Here is a 22,331-nt window from a genome sequence, read left to right as displayed (position 1 = left end):
TTGTGCAGCCGGCGTCCGGTAAGCCAGTATACGTATCCGGTACGCTAAATCTCTCTAATCTGGTTTATGGTTTATGGGGGTTTAACGGTCCAAAGCGACTAAGACTATGAGGGACGCTGTAGTGAAGGGCTTCAGAAATTTCGACCACCTGGGGTTCTTTAACGTGCACTGACATCGCACAGTGCAGGGGTCTCTAGAATTTCTCCTCCATCGAAATTCTACCGCCGCGGCCGGGATCGAACCCGCGTTTTTCGGGACAGCAGCCGAGCGCCATAACCACTGAGCCACTGCGGCGGCTAAATCTCTCTAATCTACTCCACATACGTTACTGCAGAGGATTTTACGAGGCAGTGCGCGTGGATTAGGGCGGTGATCGACGAAAGAAGAATACATATGTTTGCCAATCGCCCGAGTGAGGATCAAATCAAGTAACTTTATTTCAGCCCCGATAGTGAAATTTCAATACTCGTGATGCTACAGGGTGCTCGCGAAAAGCCTGTAATGGCTTTACAAAGGCCAGAACCCCGTTCAAAAACCGATTCAGAGTGGAAAAAAAGGAGAAAAACAAAGAAAAGCCTTGTAAGCGACGGCTTTATATAGAGACCACGTACATTTAGGTGACTGACTAAAACTGCGGGCAGAAAACTGCATATGTTAACCATAACTTGAGCAACGATGCATAGTCTGTTGTAAAGATTAGGCTGACGCGTTAACGAAGGCGTTAAAGTGTTTGTGACAGTAAATACTTCAACATTTGGCGCGCATATTTTACAGTAGAGATGTACGGAGTCTTCCCAATCTGACTGATGCGTGTGCTGTATGTTTTTGCACGTAGAGCCAGGGTTGCAAGTTTTTCTAGGAAAGGGTCATTATTTTCACGACAGGCGTGATAACGGTTCAATAGAATTGTGTTAATACATCGGTTGTGAAAGGTAATTAAATATATGTTTTCTGTGTGTGTCATAGGGTGCTTTAGAATTTATTCTTACAGCTTTTCCTGCAGTCGACAGATTTTGGACAAGTTTCTGCCAGTGCATGTGCCCCATACCAAATAAGCATAAGTTAATGTGGATTCGAAAAGGGAATTGTATAGAAGTAATTTAATGTGTTCTGGTAGAAAGTAAGGGCACTGTGTAAGAATACCAACTGTTCGCGAAAGTTTCGAGTGAGCTAGGTCGGTATGTGTGTTCCACTGCATATTTTCTTCAAAAACAACACCAAAAGTTTTTATTACCGGTACCAAATCTATGACTGAAGGGCCAAGGTGCAGGATAATATTTGAATAACCTGGCTTATTTCTCGGGTGGAAAAGAACTGATTTTGTCTTCGAGACATTTATAGTTAGAGAATTTGACTCCAGGTGTTCAGTGCATCAAGCACTGCATTCGCTGTTTATACAAGCAAGGGTAAGCTATGATGTGAGACAAATAAACTCGAGTCACCGGCATAAATAACAATTGAAGTATTTCCATCTGATAACAAGGTCATTAATATATAAGTTGCAGCCGCAGCGGCTGCTCAGTGGTTACGGTAGTCGGCTGCTGACCCGAAACATGCCGGTTCGATCTCGACCGCGGCGGTCGCATTTCGATGGAGGCGAAATTCTAGAGGCCCGTGTACTGTGCGATGTCAGTGCACGTTAAAGAACCCCAGGTGGTCGAAATTATCCGGAGCCCTTCACTACGGCGTCCCTCATAGCCTGAGTCTCTTTGGGGCGTCCCAAGCAGCGGCCGAAGAAGGATTCCCTGTGGAACGCCGTGTAGTAATGGTTTGAAGCTGGAGCGAGAGTTGTTTATGTGCACCCTTTGTGGCGGTATTGAGTTGAAAACGGTCCGAAAACAACCTCTGAAAGCACAATATTCCAATTTTTTTTAATAGTGCGGCGTAATTTGTTCTATCAAATGCTATTAAAATAGTCGATGAAAATTCCAAGTGTATACAGTTAATGCTCAAAACCGTCAAGAAGGATTTCTTTTCCCCTACCAAAGTGCTTTCTGCGAACGTTTTTTTTTTGTAAACACAGACTGACAGGGTGTCATGATGTAATGCTTGGCTGTCAATGATCACGTTCTTTCGTGTATTAGTTTTTAAACGACTTTGGAAAATACAGGGAGCATTGAAATAAGCCTATAGATAGAAATGTTATTTTTATCAGCACCTTTGCAAATTGTATTAACTTCAACTACTTGGAGCCGGCAAGGAAATTTGGCCGCATGAAAAGATTTGATTACGAATGTGCTCTAAAACAAGGGCTATGATAGTAGCAACGTATACGCCCATGGTAGATAGAAAAAGGCTTTTGTGCCATGGTCGATGGACAGCCTCATACAGGTATGCCGTAAACTGTCAGCCAGAAACCATACACCAAATTTTCCTCCACTGTAGGATGCAGAATTTCCGTTGGACACCTTGCAGCTCTCTTTAAAAAAAGACTCCCGTCACGCCGTATGGGATACTGTTTCCACCTGTCAAGAATGAAGGCTATACGTGCCATACAACTTATGTTGCTCTGCCTCCACAGCGTATGGAAAACGAGAATGTGGAAAACTGATGTGGATGCTCGCTCAGCGAGGGAGCACTTCATCGAAAGTGTGGTTTGTCTAAAGTAAGTGTATGAACCGCAAAGCGAGAAACCATGAATGGAACCCGAAATGTCTTTAAAAGAGCAAAGGCAAAGTTCGGCTGCCGTTTTAACGTTATTGTATTGGCCTTGCGAGATGTGATTAATTGTGCTTGCTTGGAATTAGCAGGTAATAAAAAATTGCAGTTTAATCTGTGCTACACCTAGGTTACCCACAGTAGGAATGCATGCGTGCCCTTCAATGTTTTCCTCTCATGCAAACACAATGAACATAAGGAAGGTTGTCCCTAAAGAAACCTTTATGCACTGGGCCTGCTGGCACAAACAAGATCAGATAGTTTAGTTACCAGTCCAGCCTTATTCGGAGCCTAGACCCTCCGCAGGATTTGAAGGAAGGAAAGGCGCATAACTGGCTTTCCTAGTCTGCGGACACCTTAACGACACTGTGAGAAAAAAAAACAACGACCAAAAGCTTCAGTTGCCAGCTACCGTTCTAGTTTGTCATTTTATTCGTTCTCATTTCTGCGTCACAACAACCCAGTAACACGAACGATCAAAGTTGCAAACACGTGCACTAGGTGGCAACTGAAGTTTTTAGTCGCTGTTTATATTTTTTTCTCACGGCGCGGTTGACGTGTCCGCCTACAAATGCGCCTTTCGTTCCCTCAATTCCAGCGAAGGGTTCTTGGATGCGATTATATAAGGCTAGACTGGTAACTAGACTGTCTAATTCGCTTCGTTCAAGGAGACGCTGGTTTCGTGACGTCACTTGAAAGCCCGATTATGCTGGGCTGGGCGAGCTGAGGAGGAGCATCTTGGAAAATTCAGCGCAACAAAGGGACGAGTACAGAGAAAGAAGACAGCGCCTGTCTGCGTCTTCTTCCTTTGTACTGGATTTTCCAAGATGCATTTGTAAGCCCCAAGCGAAGACGCAGCAGCGTGTGCAATATGGCTGCTTAGATTCATCGCCTGTTATCGGCCACTCGGCGCAAGGATTCCTTTTTAATTTCATTTACTTCCTGCGGTCGGTCAGGCAGCAGCAAGGAAGGAGTACATCGGTGCTGGCACAAGCATATTTATAGACTTTTAGTGCGAAAGCACTCATACAATCGTCAGAGATGAGCAAAAATCTTGCTTGTGCATTGCTCAACGGGACGCCAAGCAGCAAGAATTTGGCCCAGGACATCCACGAAATATGACCTAGGCCGATTTGGACCGATTCGGGCGAGCTTGAAAGCTGGCCCTTCAGGGGACGCTCGAGAAGGGGACGCGCGGTGATGTGTGCCGCCTTACTCGGTTGCGAGCTACTGCGAGCAGCGATTTTTGAAAATTCATTATAAATTATAGGGTCCACGCAGAGCTTTCAGATTCTAATCGAATACCCACAAAGACTCTCTAAAGATCTGTTGCACTAGAATATGCCCATCCAAAATCATTTCAGGGTCCCTTTAAGCTCGGTGCGCTCAGCGTTGCGACGAGGAGGAGGCCACAGGGAGAGGACAGGCGTATTCATTCCTGCAGTGCAAAATGTAACCTCACCAAGTATGTTATAACTCAGGCGAACAGGTACATGCACCCACATACACTTGCACAGAGTGCATATATGTTCATAAAAGTCGCCTCTCCGTAGTCAGGATGGCCGAGCGGTCTAAGGCGCCAGATTTAAGCTCTGGTCCTCGAAAGAGGGCGTGGGTTCGATCCGCACTTCTGACAATATATCTTTTTAGTTTTTACTTGTTATGGACCTACAGTGAAGGCTGTACGTGAGCAACTCTAATACATATTTTTATTAAGCCGCACTGTCGTGTTTTTTTTCTTCCCTCAGGCTGAGATGTTCGGCTACTGTTGCTAACGTCGCGGGTTCGATTCAGGTCGTGCCGGCCGCATTTCGATGGGGGCGATACGCAGGAACCCCCGCGTGCCGTGCGATGTCAGTGTACATCAATGAATCCCAGTTGCTGTAAATTAATCCGGAGCCCTCCGCTATACGGTGGCCCTCACAGTCCACACGTATCGCTGTGGGGTGTTAAACCACAAATTTTTACTCCTTCGCGTTCTCACCCACTCAATGGCGCCGGTAGACCATCGCTCTGGTGCCATTAGGAATCTCGTGTAGTAGCTTCTGAATTTAACAATAATATTACAACTCTCAACTTTAGGGTTCGAATAATAGCGGATAAATCAAACGGGGACAAAAACTGAAAAATGATAACAAAAACATTGCTTGTATTCTGGAAAGATTACATACGACTCCTTCCGACGACTACTCGTTTAGCACTGGTCTCGTCCACCCGCCTTTTAATGTACACAACACGCCCTTTTCCCCCCTGTGCTCGTGCGAATGATTAGGTGGCCACGTCCCCCACCCCCACTGTGGCCGGTATCTGCTGTTCGGGAGAGGGACCGCTCGCGGGCTTGCATTGTAGAGCCCAAGCGCTGTTTGTTGTTGCCCGCCCAGCTCCCATCCGCGTCGCTGCCAATAAAGGGCGCAGTGCTCTCGGTGTCCTTTCGGATGTCTCTAACGCAGTTCGGATGTCTCCAAGATGGCCATGGTTTCTGCTGCCGTCTGTGTCTGATTTACTCCACGGGTTCGCGTTTCTTCCCCGGGAACAGCTGTTTCTACTTTGTGTTTCTTTCCATCTCGCTCAGGGCGTCAGCACAAGCGATTACGGACATTTGAGCTGAGGTGAAGGGAACGACAAAAACGGACAGCACTTAAGACTGCTTACGTGCTTTGAACGCGAAAGCATTGTCACATCGTGAGCTCTGTAGCGAGGTTCAGTAAAGATTCCTTCCTGTCTAATGACACAGCAGCTCATTAGCGCGTCTCTGCTGCCTATGGCAGGCTAAGGGTCCTGATACACAGTCCAGTGTTAGAGGGACTTGAGTGATTCCATAAGATGCTCAAAATGTGCACGCTTCTCAGCGTACGCTGGGTATTCTGACAAAATATGCTCCACTGTATCTACTAAGCCGCAGTTGACGCAATACGGACCGTTCCTTTGAAGTAAACGGAAAGTTCTGTAAGATGTTTGTAAATGCAGTGTTTAGACGAAGTCGATGATAAAGAGCTTCCAGATGGCGAGGATCGAGATGGCGAGTGACAATCTTGATCTGAGGCATGGGTCGATGCAGTACTGAAATTGGTGAAGCATTCTGAAGGCGGTGAAATGCAAAAGCGCCCGTATCCAGAGATTTATGTGCCTGTTAATGAAACCCATGCGGTCGAAAAATTAATTTCGAGCTCTCCGCTGCACCGTGTTCCATAGCCCTCAGTGTTGGTGTGCCATATAAAAATCAGACAGACAGACAGATAGGCAGACAGATAGACAGACAGAGACAGACAGAGACAGACAGACACAGACAGAGACAGACAGAGACAGACAGAGACAGACAGAGACAGGCAGACAGGCAGACAGGCAGACAGGCAGGCAGGCAGGCAGGCAGGCAGGCAGGCAGGCAGGCAGGCAGACCAGACCAGACCAGACCAGACCAGACCAGACCAGACCAGACCAGACCAGACCAGACCAGACCAGACCAGACCAGACCAGACCAGACCAGACCAGACCAGACCAGACCAGACCAGACCAGACCAGACCAGACCAGACAGACAGACAGACAGACAGACAGACAGACAGACAGACAGACAGACAGACAGACAGACAGACAGACAGACAGACAGACAGACAGACAGACAGACAGACAGACAGACAGACAGACAGACAGACAGACAGACAGACAGACAGACAGACAGACAGACAGACAGACAGACAGACAGACAGACAGACAGACAGACAGACAGACAGACAGACAGACAGACAGACAGACAGACAGACCAGACCAGACCAGACCAGACCAGACCAGACCAGACCAGACCAGACCAGACCAGACCAGACCAGACCAGACCAGACCAGACCAGACCAGACCAGACCAGACCAGACCAGACCAGACCAGACCAGACCAGACCAGACCAGACCAGACCAGACCAGACCAGACCAGACCAGACCAGACCAGACCAGACCAGACCAGACCAGACCAGACCAGACCAGACCAGACCAGACCAGACCAGACCAGACCAGACCAGACCAGACAGACAGACACAGACAGACACAGACAGACACAGACAGACACAGACAGACACAGACAGACACAGACAGACACAGACAGACACAGACAGACACAGACAGACACAGACAGACACAGACAGACACAGACAGACAGACACAGACAGACAGACACAGACAGACAGACACAGACAGACAGACACAGACAGACAGACACAGACAGACAGACAGACAGACACAGACAGACAGACAGACAGACACAGACAGACAGACAGACAGTGTCTGAACAAATGCGATTAGACCGGGTACAAAAATTAACACGAAGAAATGACTTTGGCCACGCCACGTAATATGCACAACAAAGAACCGGTTGTCTCCTAGCGTGGCCACGTAGAAACCAACGGAATAAAAGTGTAGTCGAGGGCAGCAGAGGGTCAAGTGGAATAATCAGGTTTGAATGTTGATGCAGGGCAGTCGCGCCTGGCGCAACGCAGGGGTTATAAGAAATCACTGCCAGAACTACGCCTTTCTCCAACCGTGAATGTAACATCGATGATGATCGCTGTAATAGCGACGATAACCAACACCACATGATCACTTCTGGCTCACGGTGTTAAGCCCACAGTAAAGAAGAAATGAGCCTCTTCCAAGCAAATCTAGATGACATTGCATTGTATCTACGCTTTATTTTTGCGCTCGTGCCGAAAACCCTGGATGTAACGGACACCGAGGTCCGCGAATAGAGGCACTGAATGCGTTCCTACATGAAAAGGCGCATCTTGCTCCTCATTCTGCCGATCCAAGTGACTCTGTGAAATGGCGAGCTCTGCCTCCTTGAGTCTCGCGATACTGAACCTACGAGCACAAGCAATATAAAAGGGAACCCGCAGCTTGTCACTTTTGCGCCTTGCAATCGCGCTCACTCGTTTACGGCATAGGCATACACAAAAAGGGGTGTCTCGATCCGCTGAGCGAAACGTTCACGCCCTCCTCCAGAGTGCAAAGGTGGTTTTCACATAAGTACTAGCCAGGCCCGCCTGCATCACGTGATCTTACCGTCTAGAGAGCGCCGCCTTTTCTGAACGGCTAGACAAGCCTTCTCGGCCAGCATGTCAGCGCGCGAATATTTGGCTATGAATGTCCCACGTAGAGATACAATTCAATAACGAAGCGCCGAATGCCCCTAAAAGATGGCCCTCAAGCCGATGGCGTCGGCCTATGGTCGCGACGTCGTGCTTAATCCCCCTGCAGCTGTTTGCGTGACATCGCGGGAGCTTTCATAAGGAAGTTCTAGAAGTGGGTGCTGTATACATATGTATACAAAGCGTCACGAATCACACAAACACACAGGCGCATGTGGGCAATCGCGGGCAACAGAAATAACTCAGAACACGAAGACACATAAAACTGATCACGTGTAGGTCTCTCCACCGCATAACGTGCGTCACAGTGGATGACTCTGAAGGCAAAACATTTGGAAGATAACTTTATGAAAACTATGAGCGCACTGCAATCTTAGACAGCGAAACTGACAATGTCCTCCTGCAGAGCACTGGGGAATCCATCCCAGATAGTGTCAACAAGCGACAGTGCAGTAGTCATATGAAGTTAAGAACGTTCTCGCTCCACCTTCTCCGCTACTTAGTTATTGATGGGGAATCGGTATTACAATGAATGAGCATGCGCAGTGGCGCCGTGGGCACCACCACAGGGGCCGGAGTCCGCGAATGCGGCAGTTCCATTCAGTCGGCCCAACCAGCCGCTTGTCGAACCACGACTCGTTGGTCAAGCAGGAGTGTGGAGGCCTCCTCTGCATGGAAAAAATGTCACCGATACATGACCGCGTCCAAGGAAAGGCGGAACGCTAAAAAAGGTACAGTGAACAGAAGAAAAATGAAGCAAGACACGGTAATACACTCACGCTGGTAGATATCGTCTGGCCGACAGAAGGGTGTGCCGACAAAGCTGAACGATGGGGGCACCGTCTGGTTCTGGAACACGTATCCGCCACTCTTTTCGATCCGGCTCGACTCTGCAGCGGCCTTCCTCTGGCTGGCCAGCACGTTTACCTCCTGTGTGGACCACTGCTGCACGACGGACGGCGGTCCCGACGACAGCGCACCAAACCACATCGGGTCCGTGTTCTGGATGCCTCGCATGACCTCTTTGGAGACATGGTATTCGCCGACAGGGCGCTCCTCTTCGTCGAGGGACGTCGTGGTCCACTCCATGCCATGCTCTGACTCCTTCGTAGAGGTTGAGGATGGTGGAAATTGCGCGCTACACAATTCTCGCCGGACACTACTGGCCCTGGTCGTCAGTGTCATCCTGGTCAGCATAGAACACATCTAACAGCCCGGCCTTCGTCGTCTTTTACGCTCGCCTCGGGCTCCGGGCTTCGACGGTAGTCGTCTTCCTCTATCAGCCTCTCTCTCGGGATCCCCGGGGCGCGGAATAATAAAGGCGCGGAAAGGAATTAAGCTGAGTTCCTGCTCTCAGCTTGACACCACAGCTACGTTCCTCAGTCTCGATAAAAGAATTTCCGCGTGGATCGCACTTCTTCCCTCGGCGGGAAAATACCCACAAAGACCATCTTTAAAGATCTGTTGCAATACATTATGCCCATCGAAATCATTTCAGGGTCCCTTTAAGTTCGGTCGCGCTCAGCGTTGCGACGAGGAGGAGGCTACAGGGATCGCACAGGCGTATTCATTCATACAGTGCAATATTTAACCTTACCAAGCGTGTGATAACTCAGCTGAACAGGTACATGTACGCACATACACTTACACAGAGTGAATATACGGTCATAAAAGCCGCCATCCCGTAGTCAGGATGGCCGAGCGGTCTAAGGCGCCAGATTTAAGCTCTGGTCCTCGAAAGAGGGCGTGGGTTCGAACCCCACTTCTGACAACACGATTTTTTTAATTTTTGCTCCTTTTGGACCTACTGTGAACGCTGCAGGTGCGCAACGCTAATACGCATTTGTATTAAGCAGCACTGCCCTGTTTTTTTTTCCTTTCCCCTGCAGTCGGATACAACTAAAGCGCCAAATGATCCTCAGATGAGGCACCCCAGAGCACAGCACGGGATCAGGACGAAACATTCGCTGACCCGTCGCTCCTAGGCCTGGGCCGGGCTTGACGTTGCGGGTCCGGAAGGATCTTCATTCGATTGTTCCGCAGTAGTCGGTTCCAAGATCATTGTGTGTGTTCCCAAAATCACACCTGAAGGCTTTGAGAAACGCCACTGAGGAAAAGCATATTGGTTTAGCCCACGTCGTGTCTTTTAACACATATGCACTAAACGCGTTTTTGCTGTTCGTCTCTACTGAAAAGCGTCCATGAATTCTAGCTGTGAAAGCGTGTTCATTAAAGAAAACTTATTGCTGCGGATTCAAGGCCGTTTTAATATTTACACACCGCATGCCGTAAAATATGACTGTAGATTAAAAATCTAAAGGTAACTACTAGAAGTAGTGTTTACGCGTGCATGCGGCCCTCTTCATTTAACTCTCGGAACTCCCGAGCTGCCTCACAGATGACATCACTGTTCAAAAAACCGTGTGGGCGGACCCGCCTCATCTTCATTTCTTTTTATAATTAGCAAACGAATTTACTCAAGTGTTTTAGCGATTTCAGCGCATTTTCTGGCCGCTTTATAACATGTGTATAATACGAATCTCCTTTCATACAGTGAGCTATTTACCTCTTGCGCGGCTGAGGCAACGGGCCCGAGCCCACCACGAGCTTGGTGGACCGGACCACAAGTTCAGTAAAGTGATAACTTAGCGGGCTCTGGCTTCAAGTCGCGGACCCGGGCCGGGCTCGGGCCTCAGGATTAGGCCTGTGCGGTGCTCTACTCCAGCAATTGGCGCTGAGCGATTGTCACGAAGTCGCAATTAATCTGTGGTCCATCCCCTGCCATGCTATAGCGTGACCAGGGATTAACCGCGACGCCATGAAAATCAGTCGACGCCATTGGCTGGAGGGCCTCCTTTGAAGGGCATCTGCCGCTTCGTTCTTCTGTTGTATCCTATACTACCTAGTTTCTGTTTTTCGCACGTTGGTGATACCGTCATACGTCAAAACACACTGGCCCATCTGTCACCAAACATCAATTCGCAAGCATGGCGAGGAATCTCCAAATTTCTTTCAACCGTGACAGCTGCCAGTGATTAGGCCACATTCTCACAGCCGGTTTTTGGCTTGCTCCGTCGCCTCCGTCACGCCGGTAGCCGACGGAGGGGGCTGCATTTGGACCGTTTTCCCCCCCAAATCGGGTGGCCGGTGCCGCCGGGTCCTGCTCTACGTTTCCGGTCTCCTCTCCAGCGCAACGGAACGGAGAGTTGTTCTAATCGAAAGAGGCGCCGGACACCGGCAAACCAGTTTGGGCGAGCGCTCGCTGCTCGCACGTGACTCTACGTCTGTGCCTTTTTTTTTTCTTCCGCGCGAAAAAAAAAAAAAACGCTGCTCGCTGGTGTCCGTAGGACATGCCGAAGTAGCGGTGAAAGTCGACTGTCGTCTGCTTGCGCTTTGGTTCACTGGGCTCTTATCGAAGAAAACAAAAACAATGCGATCTCCCAAGCGGTGGAAAAAGTTTGAAGTTAGTGTATTAACTCTACGCAACTCCCCTGTTTTCGCAGCGAAACACCACGCGTACAACACCAAAACAAATATATATGAGTATAGCAACTACTTTTAAAGCCGCTGCAGAAATGAGTGCTGCAGTCCCAGTATTCAGGCCGATATGCACGAAATTGAACATATGTAGGGTGGTAATGAGCTCTGTTATCAATTGTGGAGTAGCAGGCCAGGGCCATGTTACCACCGGCCGACCTCTCCACCTTTCCCTCATTAAAGTTCCTTTCTCTCTCTCTCTCTGTTATCAATGGCTTGAGAGATTGGTCTTTATACAACCATTCAAGAATTAAGCTAGCAAAACAATTTAAGCGGCTAATAAAAACAATGGGGCCTCAAGAGCTAGCAACGGGTGAACGGAATTTTGTTCTTCCTGCTCTTTTCGTTATCTCCGCAGTTACCTCTCTCGCTCCTTTCTTCACCTGGATGGCTACCCTTTGCATCAGCCATCCCCTTCACTTCGCTTTAAACCCGGCAGCAGTCTTTTCGTCCCCCACTTCATTACCATCCCAAAAAAAAAACAAATCATTTTCGTATATCCCACGCCTAGTGCAAACACAATGCTCATTCGGAGACCCGTTTTGGCTCGAACACCTCGTATATTGCCATATGAAATAAAAGTCATCCGCTCTCTGTTCCTCGACAGCGGGCGCTTTTCGGGGCGCAAGACTAGCTAAGACGCGTGCACCTCTAGACGGAGAGTACAAAAGTGAGCAGGATTTTTTTATTTTCTCCCTGCCCGCGCACCCGCGCATCGCCGCCGCCGCCGACGACGCTCGCCAGCGCCATCTCTTGGTCGCAGCAAGCAAGCGGTGGGTCACGTGAAGCGAGCTCGCGCTGTGAATGGCTCGCTCTCCGTGGGGGGCGGGCTCAGTCGCCGCCGCTCGACGGAAACGTAGAGCAGGACCCGGCGGCACCGGCCGCCCGGTTTGGGGGAGAAAACGGTCCAAAACCAGCCCTCTCCGTCGGCTCCCGGCGTGACGGAGGCGACGGAGCAAGGGAAAAACCGGCTGTGAGAATGTGGCCTCACGGAGAACGCACCAGTCACAGCGCGAGCTCGCTTCACGTCACCCGCGGCTTGCTTGGTGCGACCAAGAGATGGCGCTGGTCAGCGTCGGCGGCGGCGATGCGCGGGTGCGCGGGCAGGGAGAAAATACAAAAAGCCTGCTCATTTTTGTGCTCTCCGTCGGGAGATGCACGCGCCTTGCGCCCCGAAAAGCGCCCGCTGTCGAGGAGCAGATAGCGGATGACAGTTTTATTTCATATGGTAATATGCGAGGTGTTCGAGCCAAAACGGGTCTCCGAATGAGCATTGTGGTTGCACTAGGCGTGGGATATACGATAAATGATTTTTTTTTTTGGGGGGGGGGGACGCTCAAGTAGCACCACGGTTATGTATTTGAATTTCATGCGCTATCTTTTAGAGCTTTAAGAAAAAACTACTCGGACGATACCTTGTTGCTAACACTCTAGCCGGCCGTTTGTCAAAGTGATCTACAACTTTTAAATTGACACTTTTTTCAAGAAATCAGTCAGAAGAATGAAAATACAGCACCAAAACCGTTTCCAAGAGGACTTCCTGACGTCCATGTTTTTTTTTGGAGGGGGGGGGGAAAGCAATTTTTTTTTTTTTGACGCGAAACAGCCTTGCCGTGTTTGTTGCCTGAATACCGCTATCGTAGCGGGAACGAAGCACACCGCGCGATACTTTGAAGCTGGAATATCTGGTGCGATATTACTTTGGGAAAACGGCACGGAAAACGTAGAGTGAATGACACAACACGGGAGGTGGCCAACAACTGAGGTTCACTCCACGCACAGAGAAATACAGAAAACGGCACGCCGGGTCAACATACCCGTTCACATTTAGCCCAGAAGGAAAAGCCTGTTCACAAACAGCGCCGACTGCAGCACTCCGCTTGCATGCTACAAGAAGCTCGGAAACCCAAGACACCCCAAATCAGGAAAAGCCTGGGAGGTTGAAACGGTGGCTCAACATGTGGCTCCACAGTTCAGAGGCGAGCCATAAGGTAGAAAAAACCTTTAAAAGAAACACGGCCCGTGGGCCATGACGAACAGAGGGAGTTCGGGAGGGTAACGAAGTGGGGGACGAAAAGACCGTTGCCAGGTTTAAAGCGAAGTGAAGGGGATGGCTGATGCAAAGGGGAACCATCCAGGTGAAGAAAGGAGAAAGGGGCGAGAGGGGTAACTGCGGAGATAACGAAAAGAGCAGAAAAAACAAAATTCTGTTCACCCGTTGCTAGCTCTTGAGGCCTCATTGTTTTTATTAGCCGTTTAAATTCTTTTGCTAGCTTAATTCTTGAATGGTTGTATAAAGACCAATCTCCCAAGCTATTGATAACAGAGAGAGAGAGAGAAAGGAACTTTAATGAGGGAAAGGTGGAGAGGTCGGCCGGTGGTAACATGGCCCTGGCCTGCTACTCCACAATTGATAACAGAGTTCATTACCACCCTACATATGTTCAATTTCGTGCATATCGGCCTGAATACTGGGACTGCAGCACTCATTTCTGCAGCGGCTTTAAAAGTAGTTGCTATACTCATATATATTTGTTTTGGTGCTGTACACGTGGTGTTTCGTTTCAAAAACAGGGGAGTTGCGTAGAGTTAATAAACTAACTTCAAACTTTGTCCCCCGCTTGCGAGATCACATCGTTTTTTTTTCTGCGATAAGAACCAAGCGAACCAAAGCGCAAGCAGACGGCAGACGACTTTCATCGCTACTTCGGCATGTTTCTCGGACACCACCGAGCAGCGTTTTTTTTTCGCGCGGAATAAAAAAAAAAGGCACTGACGTAGAGTCACGTGGGAGCAGCGAGCTGCCGCCCAAACTGGTTTGCCGGTGTCCGGCGCCTCTTTCGATTAGAACACAAATCCGTTCCGTTGCGGCCGCGGTTCCCGGCTCCGTCGCCGCCGCGCCGGAGAGGAGACCGGCTGTGAGAATCAGATTCCACCTAGCTGTGGCGTCTTGTGACATGCCGTCACGGCTGCCGCACTTTTGGCCCCCAGCGATGGCTCAGTGGCTTTGGTGTCCGGCTACTGATGCCAAGGTCGCCCGCGGGTTCGATCCCCACTGTGCCGGCCGTATTTCGGTGGGGGCGAAAACAAAAACGCTCGCGTGCCGTCCGATGTCAGCGCACATTCATGAACCCCAGTGGGTCTAAATTAATCCGGAGCCCTCCGCTATAAGGTGTCACTCACGGTCCACATGTGTCGCTTTGGGACGTTAAACGACAAATTTTTACTCCTTCATGTTCGCACCCACTCAATGGCGCCGGTAGACCATCGGTTTGGTACCAATAGGCATCTCGCGGATGGCGTCAGCACGAGTGGCCAGGGACACTTAAGCTGAGGTTAACAGAACGACAAAAATGAAGGGCGCTTAACACTGCTTACGTGCTTTGAATGCGTTAGCATTGTCTCATCGTGAGCTCTCTAGTGAGGTTCAATAAAGATGACTGCCTGTCTAATGACACACCTACTGATTAGCGCGCCTCTGCTGTCTATGGCAGGCTGAGGGTCCAATACACAGTCGAGTATTATACCCCTGTCAAACACGCAAAATATAGCGCACTTATGAAGATTGTCACTTGCTAAGAGTAAAACTCTAGCACAGCTAAACGGCGTAACGTAAGTGCACTCGCTAAAGTGCGCACTCATGTCGGAGTGCGTTCACAGAACACTCCTTGAGGGCTGAATGCGTAGCCTCGCCAGCAGCGATCTGAAAGGCACTATATGTATAGTGCATAATAAGTGCTCGCAAGTTTATTTTACACGCTTTAACGGTATTTTTAGAAAAAAATTCGTTCGTTATAGCTACAAGCGAAGCAAAAAAATAAAGGAATGAGTTCAGGTGCAACATGGCTACCCGCCGTCATCTTGTTTGTTGTCACAATTCTGGATAGTCTTGGCTGGTCTTGGCTTTTCTTCTATTTGTATTTTTTCACGGTTAAAAGCTGTTCAACCTGGTTTTATTTGCGCTATCACGCTAAGCAATCAATTAATATGAGTCCTTTTTCTTTTGCATCGACCTCTTCATAAATTCCGCTCATTTTCTTTCGCCATTTTTTTTTTACTACGAATGCCCTTTGCTTTCCTGTTTAGCACCGGGTAGCCTTAAGTGTCACTAAAGATGCCGAGAAATAGAGAGAGAAAGAACTTTATTGCCATTGATGGCAGGATTTAAGGCAGGTGGGCTTGGTGTGGCCCCCAGGTGGGGGCGAATTCCTGGGCCCATGAAATGAGTGCCAGTTGGATGCTCTGGTCTGTCCTTCTGATGAGTTGGATCCATCCCTCCTCGGAGGGAGCTGGCAGTAAGGTTCCAGGAGGCGGATTTCCCGCGCAACCCCAGAGGATGTGCGCCTGGGTGGCGATTTCTCCCTGGTTACAATTTTGGCAGACAGGGTCGTATTCCCCATCTGTGATGAGTGAAAGTCTAGAATGACTAAGGATGGAGTGTATCTGCAATCTGCAGAGCAAGGTGACTTCCGGTCGATTTAAGTCGAGGTGGGGAGAGGGGAATTGGCGTCTCGTCTCTCTATAGAGGTTGGTGATTTTGGCAAGGGTATGGGGAGCCTCGGCAAGAGCGTCTGGGTCCGTGGGGCCGGCCGGCCGGTTGATATGTCCTCGGGCTAGTCGGTCGGCCCTTTGTTTCCAGAGTTTCGCGCGTGGGCGGGTATTCAGACGAGGTTGATCTTATGGTCGGCAGTGCAGCCGCGAAGGATGCGTGCAGTGGGGTGGCAGATTAAACCTGCCGAGTAATTTTTTATCGCTCTTTTGGAGTCGCTTCGGACTGTGCGCGTGCGTGGGTCGGTGATGGCCAGCGAGATGGCGGTTTCTTCCGCCGCTGTGGGAGAGTGGGCTCGTACTGTAGCGGTGTTGACGAGAGTGGATTGTGGCGTGCTTGCACAAGCCACGTATGTGTTTGCATTTTGCCGTGCAGCGTCCACGTACAGGTATATTGCATGTTAGTCAGCGAGGTATGTGGCATCTAGTGCTTGGGCTTTCAGCTGGCGGCGCGTATCATGGCGGCCAGGTAGCATTTTGGGGATTGGTTTTATGACAAGGTGGCTATGAACCCCTGTCGGAATGGGAGCCATGGGATGGACGTCGCCTATGGGGTTGATGTTAAGACATGAGCTGCCCGTGTTTGGTGCGGTAGAGGCGGTGGATTTGGGCGGTCTTGTGTGCCTCTATGAGTTCTGTGAGCGTGTTGTAGATGCCGAGTTAGAGGAGGTGCTGTGTTCTGGTGTACTGGGGTATCCCCAGTGCCGCTTTGTACGCTGAACGTATAATGCTGTTCACAGCTTCCTCGTCCTTCCGGCGAAGGTGATACTAGGTTAGGAGTACATTATCCTCCTAATGAGTAAAGCTTGCGTGAGCCGACAAAGGTCGTCCTCCTCCATACCTCCGCGGCGAGTCCTGATGCGGCGGAAGAGACTGTTGATCTGGTTGGCTGTGGTGAGGAGGCGCTGAATGACCTCCGAGTTTTGCGTGTTGTCCGGAGGTATGGGATGTGTGTCGATTGGAGCACATTAGGTTATTGCGGGTCTGGGACGGGCAGGCGAACTCGTCTGTCCCTGATGACTAGTAATTCGGACTTCGGGGGGAGCACGTGAGCCCGTTCGCCTGTACAAAGGCGCCTACTTTGTCCATTGGTGTTTGGGGGGAGATTTGGATTTCCCTGTCAGAGCCGCAGTTGGTCCAAAGGGTAATGTCATCGGCATATATTGAGTGTTTAATATGAGGTATGTCTTCCAGGAGTGGAGGGAGGCCTCTCATTGTAGTGTTGAAAAGGAACGGAGATAGGACTGCTCCTTGTGGTGTTCCTCGGGTGGCTAGGGTTATCTTCTCGCTGTGGAGGTCTGCAATGGGAAGTTCTGCTGTACCGTTGTTAAGAAAGTCGGCGATGTAGTTGTAAGTGCGGGTGTCTAAATTCATTTGTGAGAGGTTTGCCAGGATGGGAGCATGTTACACGTTGTCGAAAGCCTTGCTGGCGTCTAGACCTAGGATGGTTCGTATGGCTCGGATGGCGCTCGGATCGAGGATGTCGTGTTGGACTTGTCACATAATGTCTTGGTGGAGAGGCCCGTCCTGAAGCCGATCATAATAGGAATGAAAAGCTGCTCTTGGTCTACGTGAGTGCGGAGTCTATTGATTATGACGTGTTCCGTGACCTTTCCCAGGCAGGACGTGAGCGAGGTGGGCTGGAGGTTGCCCAGCTCGAGTCGTTTGCCTGGCTTACGTATGAAAATCACTTTGGCATGCTACCAGGTGTTTGGAAGGTGACCCTCATGCCAGTGTTGGCTGAAGAGGTCCGTGAGTCGACGGACTGATCGTTGAGGATACGGAGCATCTTGTTGGTTATGCGGTCGTCGCCGGCGGCCGCGGTGGTTTTAATCTGGTTCAGGGCGGCGTGGACTTCTGCTTCCGGGATGTCGGCGTTCATTTTGGGGTTCTGAGCACCCGTGTGTCCTGAAGGGATGGGGATTTAAGTGGAAGTATTGATGTATTTTTAAGGCGGAAGCCTTTAATGTCTCATCGTTGTAAGCAGCAGTTGTCGACAGAAAATGTCACGCTTTTCAATTGGTGGAAACGGTCGTGACGTCACAGTGCGCGAATTTCGAACGGCGCCAATTGCACTTTGGCTAGTAACCATGCAATTAATTGAAGGGATCGTATTAGTGATGCTCCAAGTAAGTGGGACTGAGCTTAGTTAATTGCTTAATTACCCAATTAGCCTAATTAGCTTTACTAGTCAGGCCATATAAATAAATAACACCGATTAAGAAATTGGTCGAGCTCAGGAATCGAACCCCGGTCTTCGGCGTGAGAGACGAGCACGCTATCTACTCCGCCATGCCAGCTCGATGGTTTGGAATGAACAAAGGCGCGTCTAGTGAATACGGTGTCTTCACTCACTCTCATCCTCCTCCATTCCCTTCCGGCGAGCTTTAGGTGTCCACCGACAAATGAGAGACAGATACATTTCCTTTCCTCAAAAACCAATTTACCGACAAGCGAGGCGTAGAACCGAATGGGCGATGGCGTTCTATGGACTCCTTGGCAGCGTTGCAAGACGCTGTCGCGTTCCACTCTTAGGGGCGAAGCTTAACATCTTAACCACACATCAGTGACCACACTTTAGGTCAAAAAAGTGCCCCCCTGAATTTTGACGGGTGTCCACCGAGATATGTGAGACAGTTACTGCGTAATTTCCTTTCCTCAAATACAATTTTCATTTTCTTCATTACGGCTCCCCTTTATCTATCTTCTTTCACTCCTACTTCCTCCCTTCCTCTACGGTGCGGTTCAGGTGTCCACCGAGATGACAGAATTACTGCGCCATTTCCTTTCCTCAAAAGCGTTGCGTTCAAAGGGCAAGTCATCGTGCCGAACGGGTGGTGGCGTTCCGTGCACTCTCTGGCAGCGCTACAACGCGCTGTCGCGTTCCACTCCTAAAGGCGGAGCTTAAGCGTCATTAATTAGCAGTTAATTAGTATTCAGGCATTAATCAGTAATTAACAATTAATTAGTGATTTGTCATCACTTAGTAATTAGTACTCAATTATATGTGACGCCACCAGTGCCACAGAAACAGCGAAGGTGGTGCGGAAAACGCTTCCGCCTCTACCCACTTTAGACAGTCAAAGTGCCCCCTGAATTTTTTTCTTTCAGGGTGGCGAGGAGTTCCTCATTTGTGCCCTGCAATGCGTGTATGACGTGGGTGAGGTTCTTGTGAGATGTGGATTTCGTGTGAGTTGGGTCCAGTAGATGTCTGAGCAAGAACCACGAGTTTTTACATCCTAAGTGGCTGTTAAGACGGTCGCAGGTTTGATGCCATTCTTCCTGACTCAGTTGGATGAAGTAAGTTTCGATCTCTCGCTCGTGGCGAACGAGACGGAGCCTGAGGGGTCGATTGTGTTTTTGGCGGAGCCAGCGAGCATGAAGACTGCGCTGAGCCTCCCACATGCGTATGAGTTTGGCGTCAGGAGTGGGGCCATCCTCGTCCTGGGTAGTCGTGGAGGTGGCTTTCGCGGTGTCTTCGAGCAGTGAGTTTGTCCATGTGTACAGGTCATCTATGGGGGTTGAAGTGCGTTTGGCGCGCACGTACCTGAAGGCGTCCCAGTTACTGTGCTTGATTGTTCGGTTGGGGTCTTTGTTGTGTGTAGCCGTGAAGGTTGTGCTGAGAACATAGTGGTCGCTACCTATGTTCATGCCGAGGTTTTCCCAGCGCGCGTCTGGGATGTTGCAGGCGAAAGTAAGAACGGGGCAGCTGTCCTGTGTGACACTGTTGCCAATGCGAGTAGGCCTTTCGGGGTCTAAGAGTGGTGTCAATCCCGGTGTTTGGGCGGGGGTAGCACCAATCGGCATGCCACGCGTTGAAGTCACCAAAAATGAGTAGCATCCCTGTTTGTGCAGTCGCGCAGGCCTTACGAACGAGGGATGCCACTCGTGTGCTTTTGTCACTTGGGGGGGGGGGGGGGGGCTCTAGACATTGAGGATGTGGAGCGCGGCTTGTGAGCGGCTGTTCGGTAGGACCTGCACGAAAGTGTGCGAAACGTCGGGGTAAGTGGAGTCTATTTAATTTTCTGTTACATTTCGGTGCACCAGGATGACAGTGTTTGGCCGCTGGTCCGGTGTCGTTTGTTGGTTATATGCGGAGTAGCTGGTAAGTTTAGTGGACATCAATGTTTCCTCGAGAATGTGGAGGGTGTGCGGCTGGGCCTGCAAGGAGTACTCCAAGCTAGGCGAGCCTTGAAGTCCCTGCAGTTCTATTGGCAAACTGTGATGGGGGAGCTGGCCATCGCGTTTCCCGTAGGGTTTGGGGTGCTGTGATAGCGCGACGGGTGATTTTAGAATGCCGCCTACACGTGCGCTCGCGGGAGCACTCTCCGATTTGGCGATAATAATGTGTGTTGGGTAGTTAGGGGGGTTAGGAGGGGTTGTCAATTTCAGGAGGGTTGCTGATTTCGTGGAATTCGTGAGGGTATCGAACCTCGCAGTAAGGGTTTGGATGTTAGCTGCCATTGCGGCTCAGCTTTTTACTAGACGGTCATTGGTGCGGGCGAGTCGGAGGATGGCGAACACGAATATGGACATTCGCGTATCATATGCCTCGAATTTAGCATCGATGTCTCCTAGTGAGGAGGGGGGAGGTGCTTTACGCTTCGTGCGTTTAGGCTGCTCAGTGTCCATGCTGGGATCACTTGCGGTGATCGCAGCAGGTGGCTCACGCTCCTACATTCGAGATGCCGAAGCGCGTGCTTGACAGGGGTATTAGCGGTACTTGAGTGAGTGATTCCATAAGATATTCATAATGTGCACGCTCCTCAGCGCACGCTGGGTATTCTGACAAAATATGCTCCCCTGTATCTACTAAGCCGCAGTTGTCGTAATACGGACAGTTGGCTTGAACTAATCGGAAAGATCTGTCAGGCGTTTGTAAACACAGTGTTTAGACGAAGTCGATGTTAAAGAGCTTCCAGATGGCGAGGATGTCTGGGTGATAATCTTGATCTGTGACATGGGTCGATGCAGTGCAGAAATTGGTCCAGCATTTTGAAGGCGGAAAAATGCAAAAGCGCCCGTATGCAGAGGTTTATGTGCCTGTTAATGAAGCCCGCGTGGTCGAACTTGATTTCGAGCTCTCCGCTGCAGCGTGTTCCATAGCCCTCAGTGTTGCTGTGCCATGTAAAAATGCGTCGGTCGGTCGGTCGGTCGGTCGGTCGGTCGGTCGGTCGGTCGGTCGGTCGGTCGGTCGGTCGGTCGGTCGGTCGGTCGGTCGGTCGGTCGGTCGGTCGGTCGGTCGGTCGGTCGGTCGGTCAGTCGGTCGGAATAAATGCGGGTTGACCTGGTACTACAATTAACACGAAAAAATGCCCTTGGCCAGGCCACGTAACACGCACAATAAAGAACCGGTGCTCTCTTAACGTGGCGACGTAGAAAATAAATTCAGGGGGCACTTTGGCTCTCTAAAGTGCTGCAAGGCGAAAGCGTTTCCTGGCGACTGTTTGTTTAATTTACTTTTTATTTTTCATATTTTTTGTATTTTTTTGCTCCTTTTCTTAATTTTATTGTTTCTTTATTTTTAATTGCACATCTTATTTTTATTTTGTTTTTATTTTTGTTTATTTTCTTATTTTTATTGTTTATTGTTTTTTCTTGACTTTACTCCTTTTATTTTATTTATGAAGCCCATGCATTCACTAGATGCGCCTTTATTCTGCTGGAACCTTTAGCCTTTTAAGCAGGGACGCCGAAAGGCGGACGAATCTGCCGACGCGTCTGTCGACACGGCTGCCGACGCGTCTGCTAACGACAGTATGAAGCATTAAAGGCTTTCGCCTTAAAAAGGGAACCAAGATGTAGTCGAGAGCAGCAGAGATTTAAGTGGAATAATCAGGTTTTAATTTTGATGCAGGGCTGTCGCGCCTGGCGCAACGCAGGGGTAATTGAAACCAATTCAAGAACTACACGCCTTTCTCCAGCCGTGAGTGTAACCTGGATGATGATCACCGTAATGAAGACGATGATCAACATCAAATGAGCACTTCAGGCTCACGGTGTTAACTACACAGTACAGAAGAAATCACCCTCTTCCAAGCAAAGCTAGATGACATTGTACTGTATGTACACTTTATATTTGCGCTCGGACAGAAAACCGTGCATGTAACGGACACCAGCGTACGCGAATAGAGGCACTGAATGCATTCCTACATTAAAGGGCGCATCTCGCTCGTCAATCTGCCCATGCAACTGGTTCTGTGGAATGGTGTGCTCTGCCTGCTTGGATCTGGCAATATTGAACCTACAGATACAGGAAATAATAAAAGGGAACACGCGGCTTGTCACTTTGGCGTTTTGCAATCGCGCGCGCTCACTTTTTTACGGCATCGACATACACACAAACGGGTGTGTCGATCCACTGAGCGAAACGTTCACGCCCTCCTCCAGGGTGCAAAAGTAGTCCTGATATCCACAGTAAATTTAAGATGGTTCTTTCCTTCCTTCGGAGAGGTGCAA

The 22,331-nt window shown here is 49.7% G+C and overlaps 1 protein-coding gene and 2 non-coding genes across 3 annotated transcripts; 2 read left to right on the top strand and 1 right to left on the bottom strand.

Moving 5' to 3' along the window:
- The first annotated feature begins 4,210 nt into the window (after window positions 1-4,210).
- TRNAL-UAA (transfer RNA leucine (anticodon UAA)) lies at window positions 4,211-4,294 on the top strand. Its single transcript has one exon. It is a non-coding gene; the product is annotated as a tRNA-Leu (tRNA).
- A 4,093-nt stretch (window positions 4,295-8,387) lies between these two features.
- LOC149349814 (importin-7-like) lies at window positions 8,388-8,876 on the bottom strand. The gene is made up of 2 exons (XM_089575504.1): window positions 8,567-8,876; window positions 8,388-8,455 (listed from the first exon to the last, which is right to left on the bottom strand). Exons 1-2 carry the CDS (start codon window positions 8,874-8,876, stop codon window positions 8,388-8,390), a joined length of 378 nt encoding a protein of 125 aa, XP_089431630.1.
- Window positions 8,877-9,474: 598 nt separating this feature from the next.
- On the top strand, window positions 9,475-9,558 carry TRNAL-UAA (transfer RNA leucine (anticodon UAA)). Its single transcript has one exon. It is a non-coding gene; the product is annotated as a tRNA-Leu (tRNA).
- The last annotated feature ends 12,773 nt before the right edge of the window (window positions 9,559-22,331 follow it).

Source organism: Amblyomma mixtum, chromosome 3, assembly GCF_055824585.1.
Source record: "Amblyomma mixtum isolate Tamu chromosome 3, ASM5582458v1, whole genome shotgun sequence".
In the NCBI taxonomy this organism is placed as follows: Eukaryota; Metazoa; Arthropoda; class Arachnida; order Ixodida; family Ixodidae; genus Amblyomma; species Amblyomma mixtum.
This window is presented reverse-complemented; position numbering and strand designations above follow the sequence as displayed.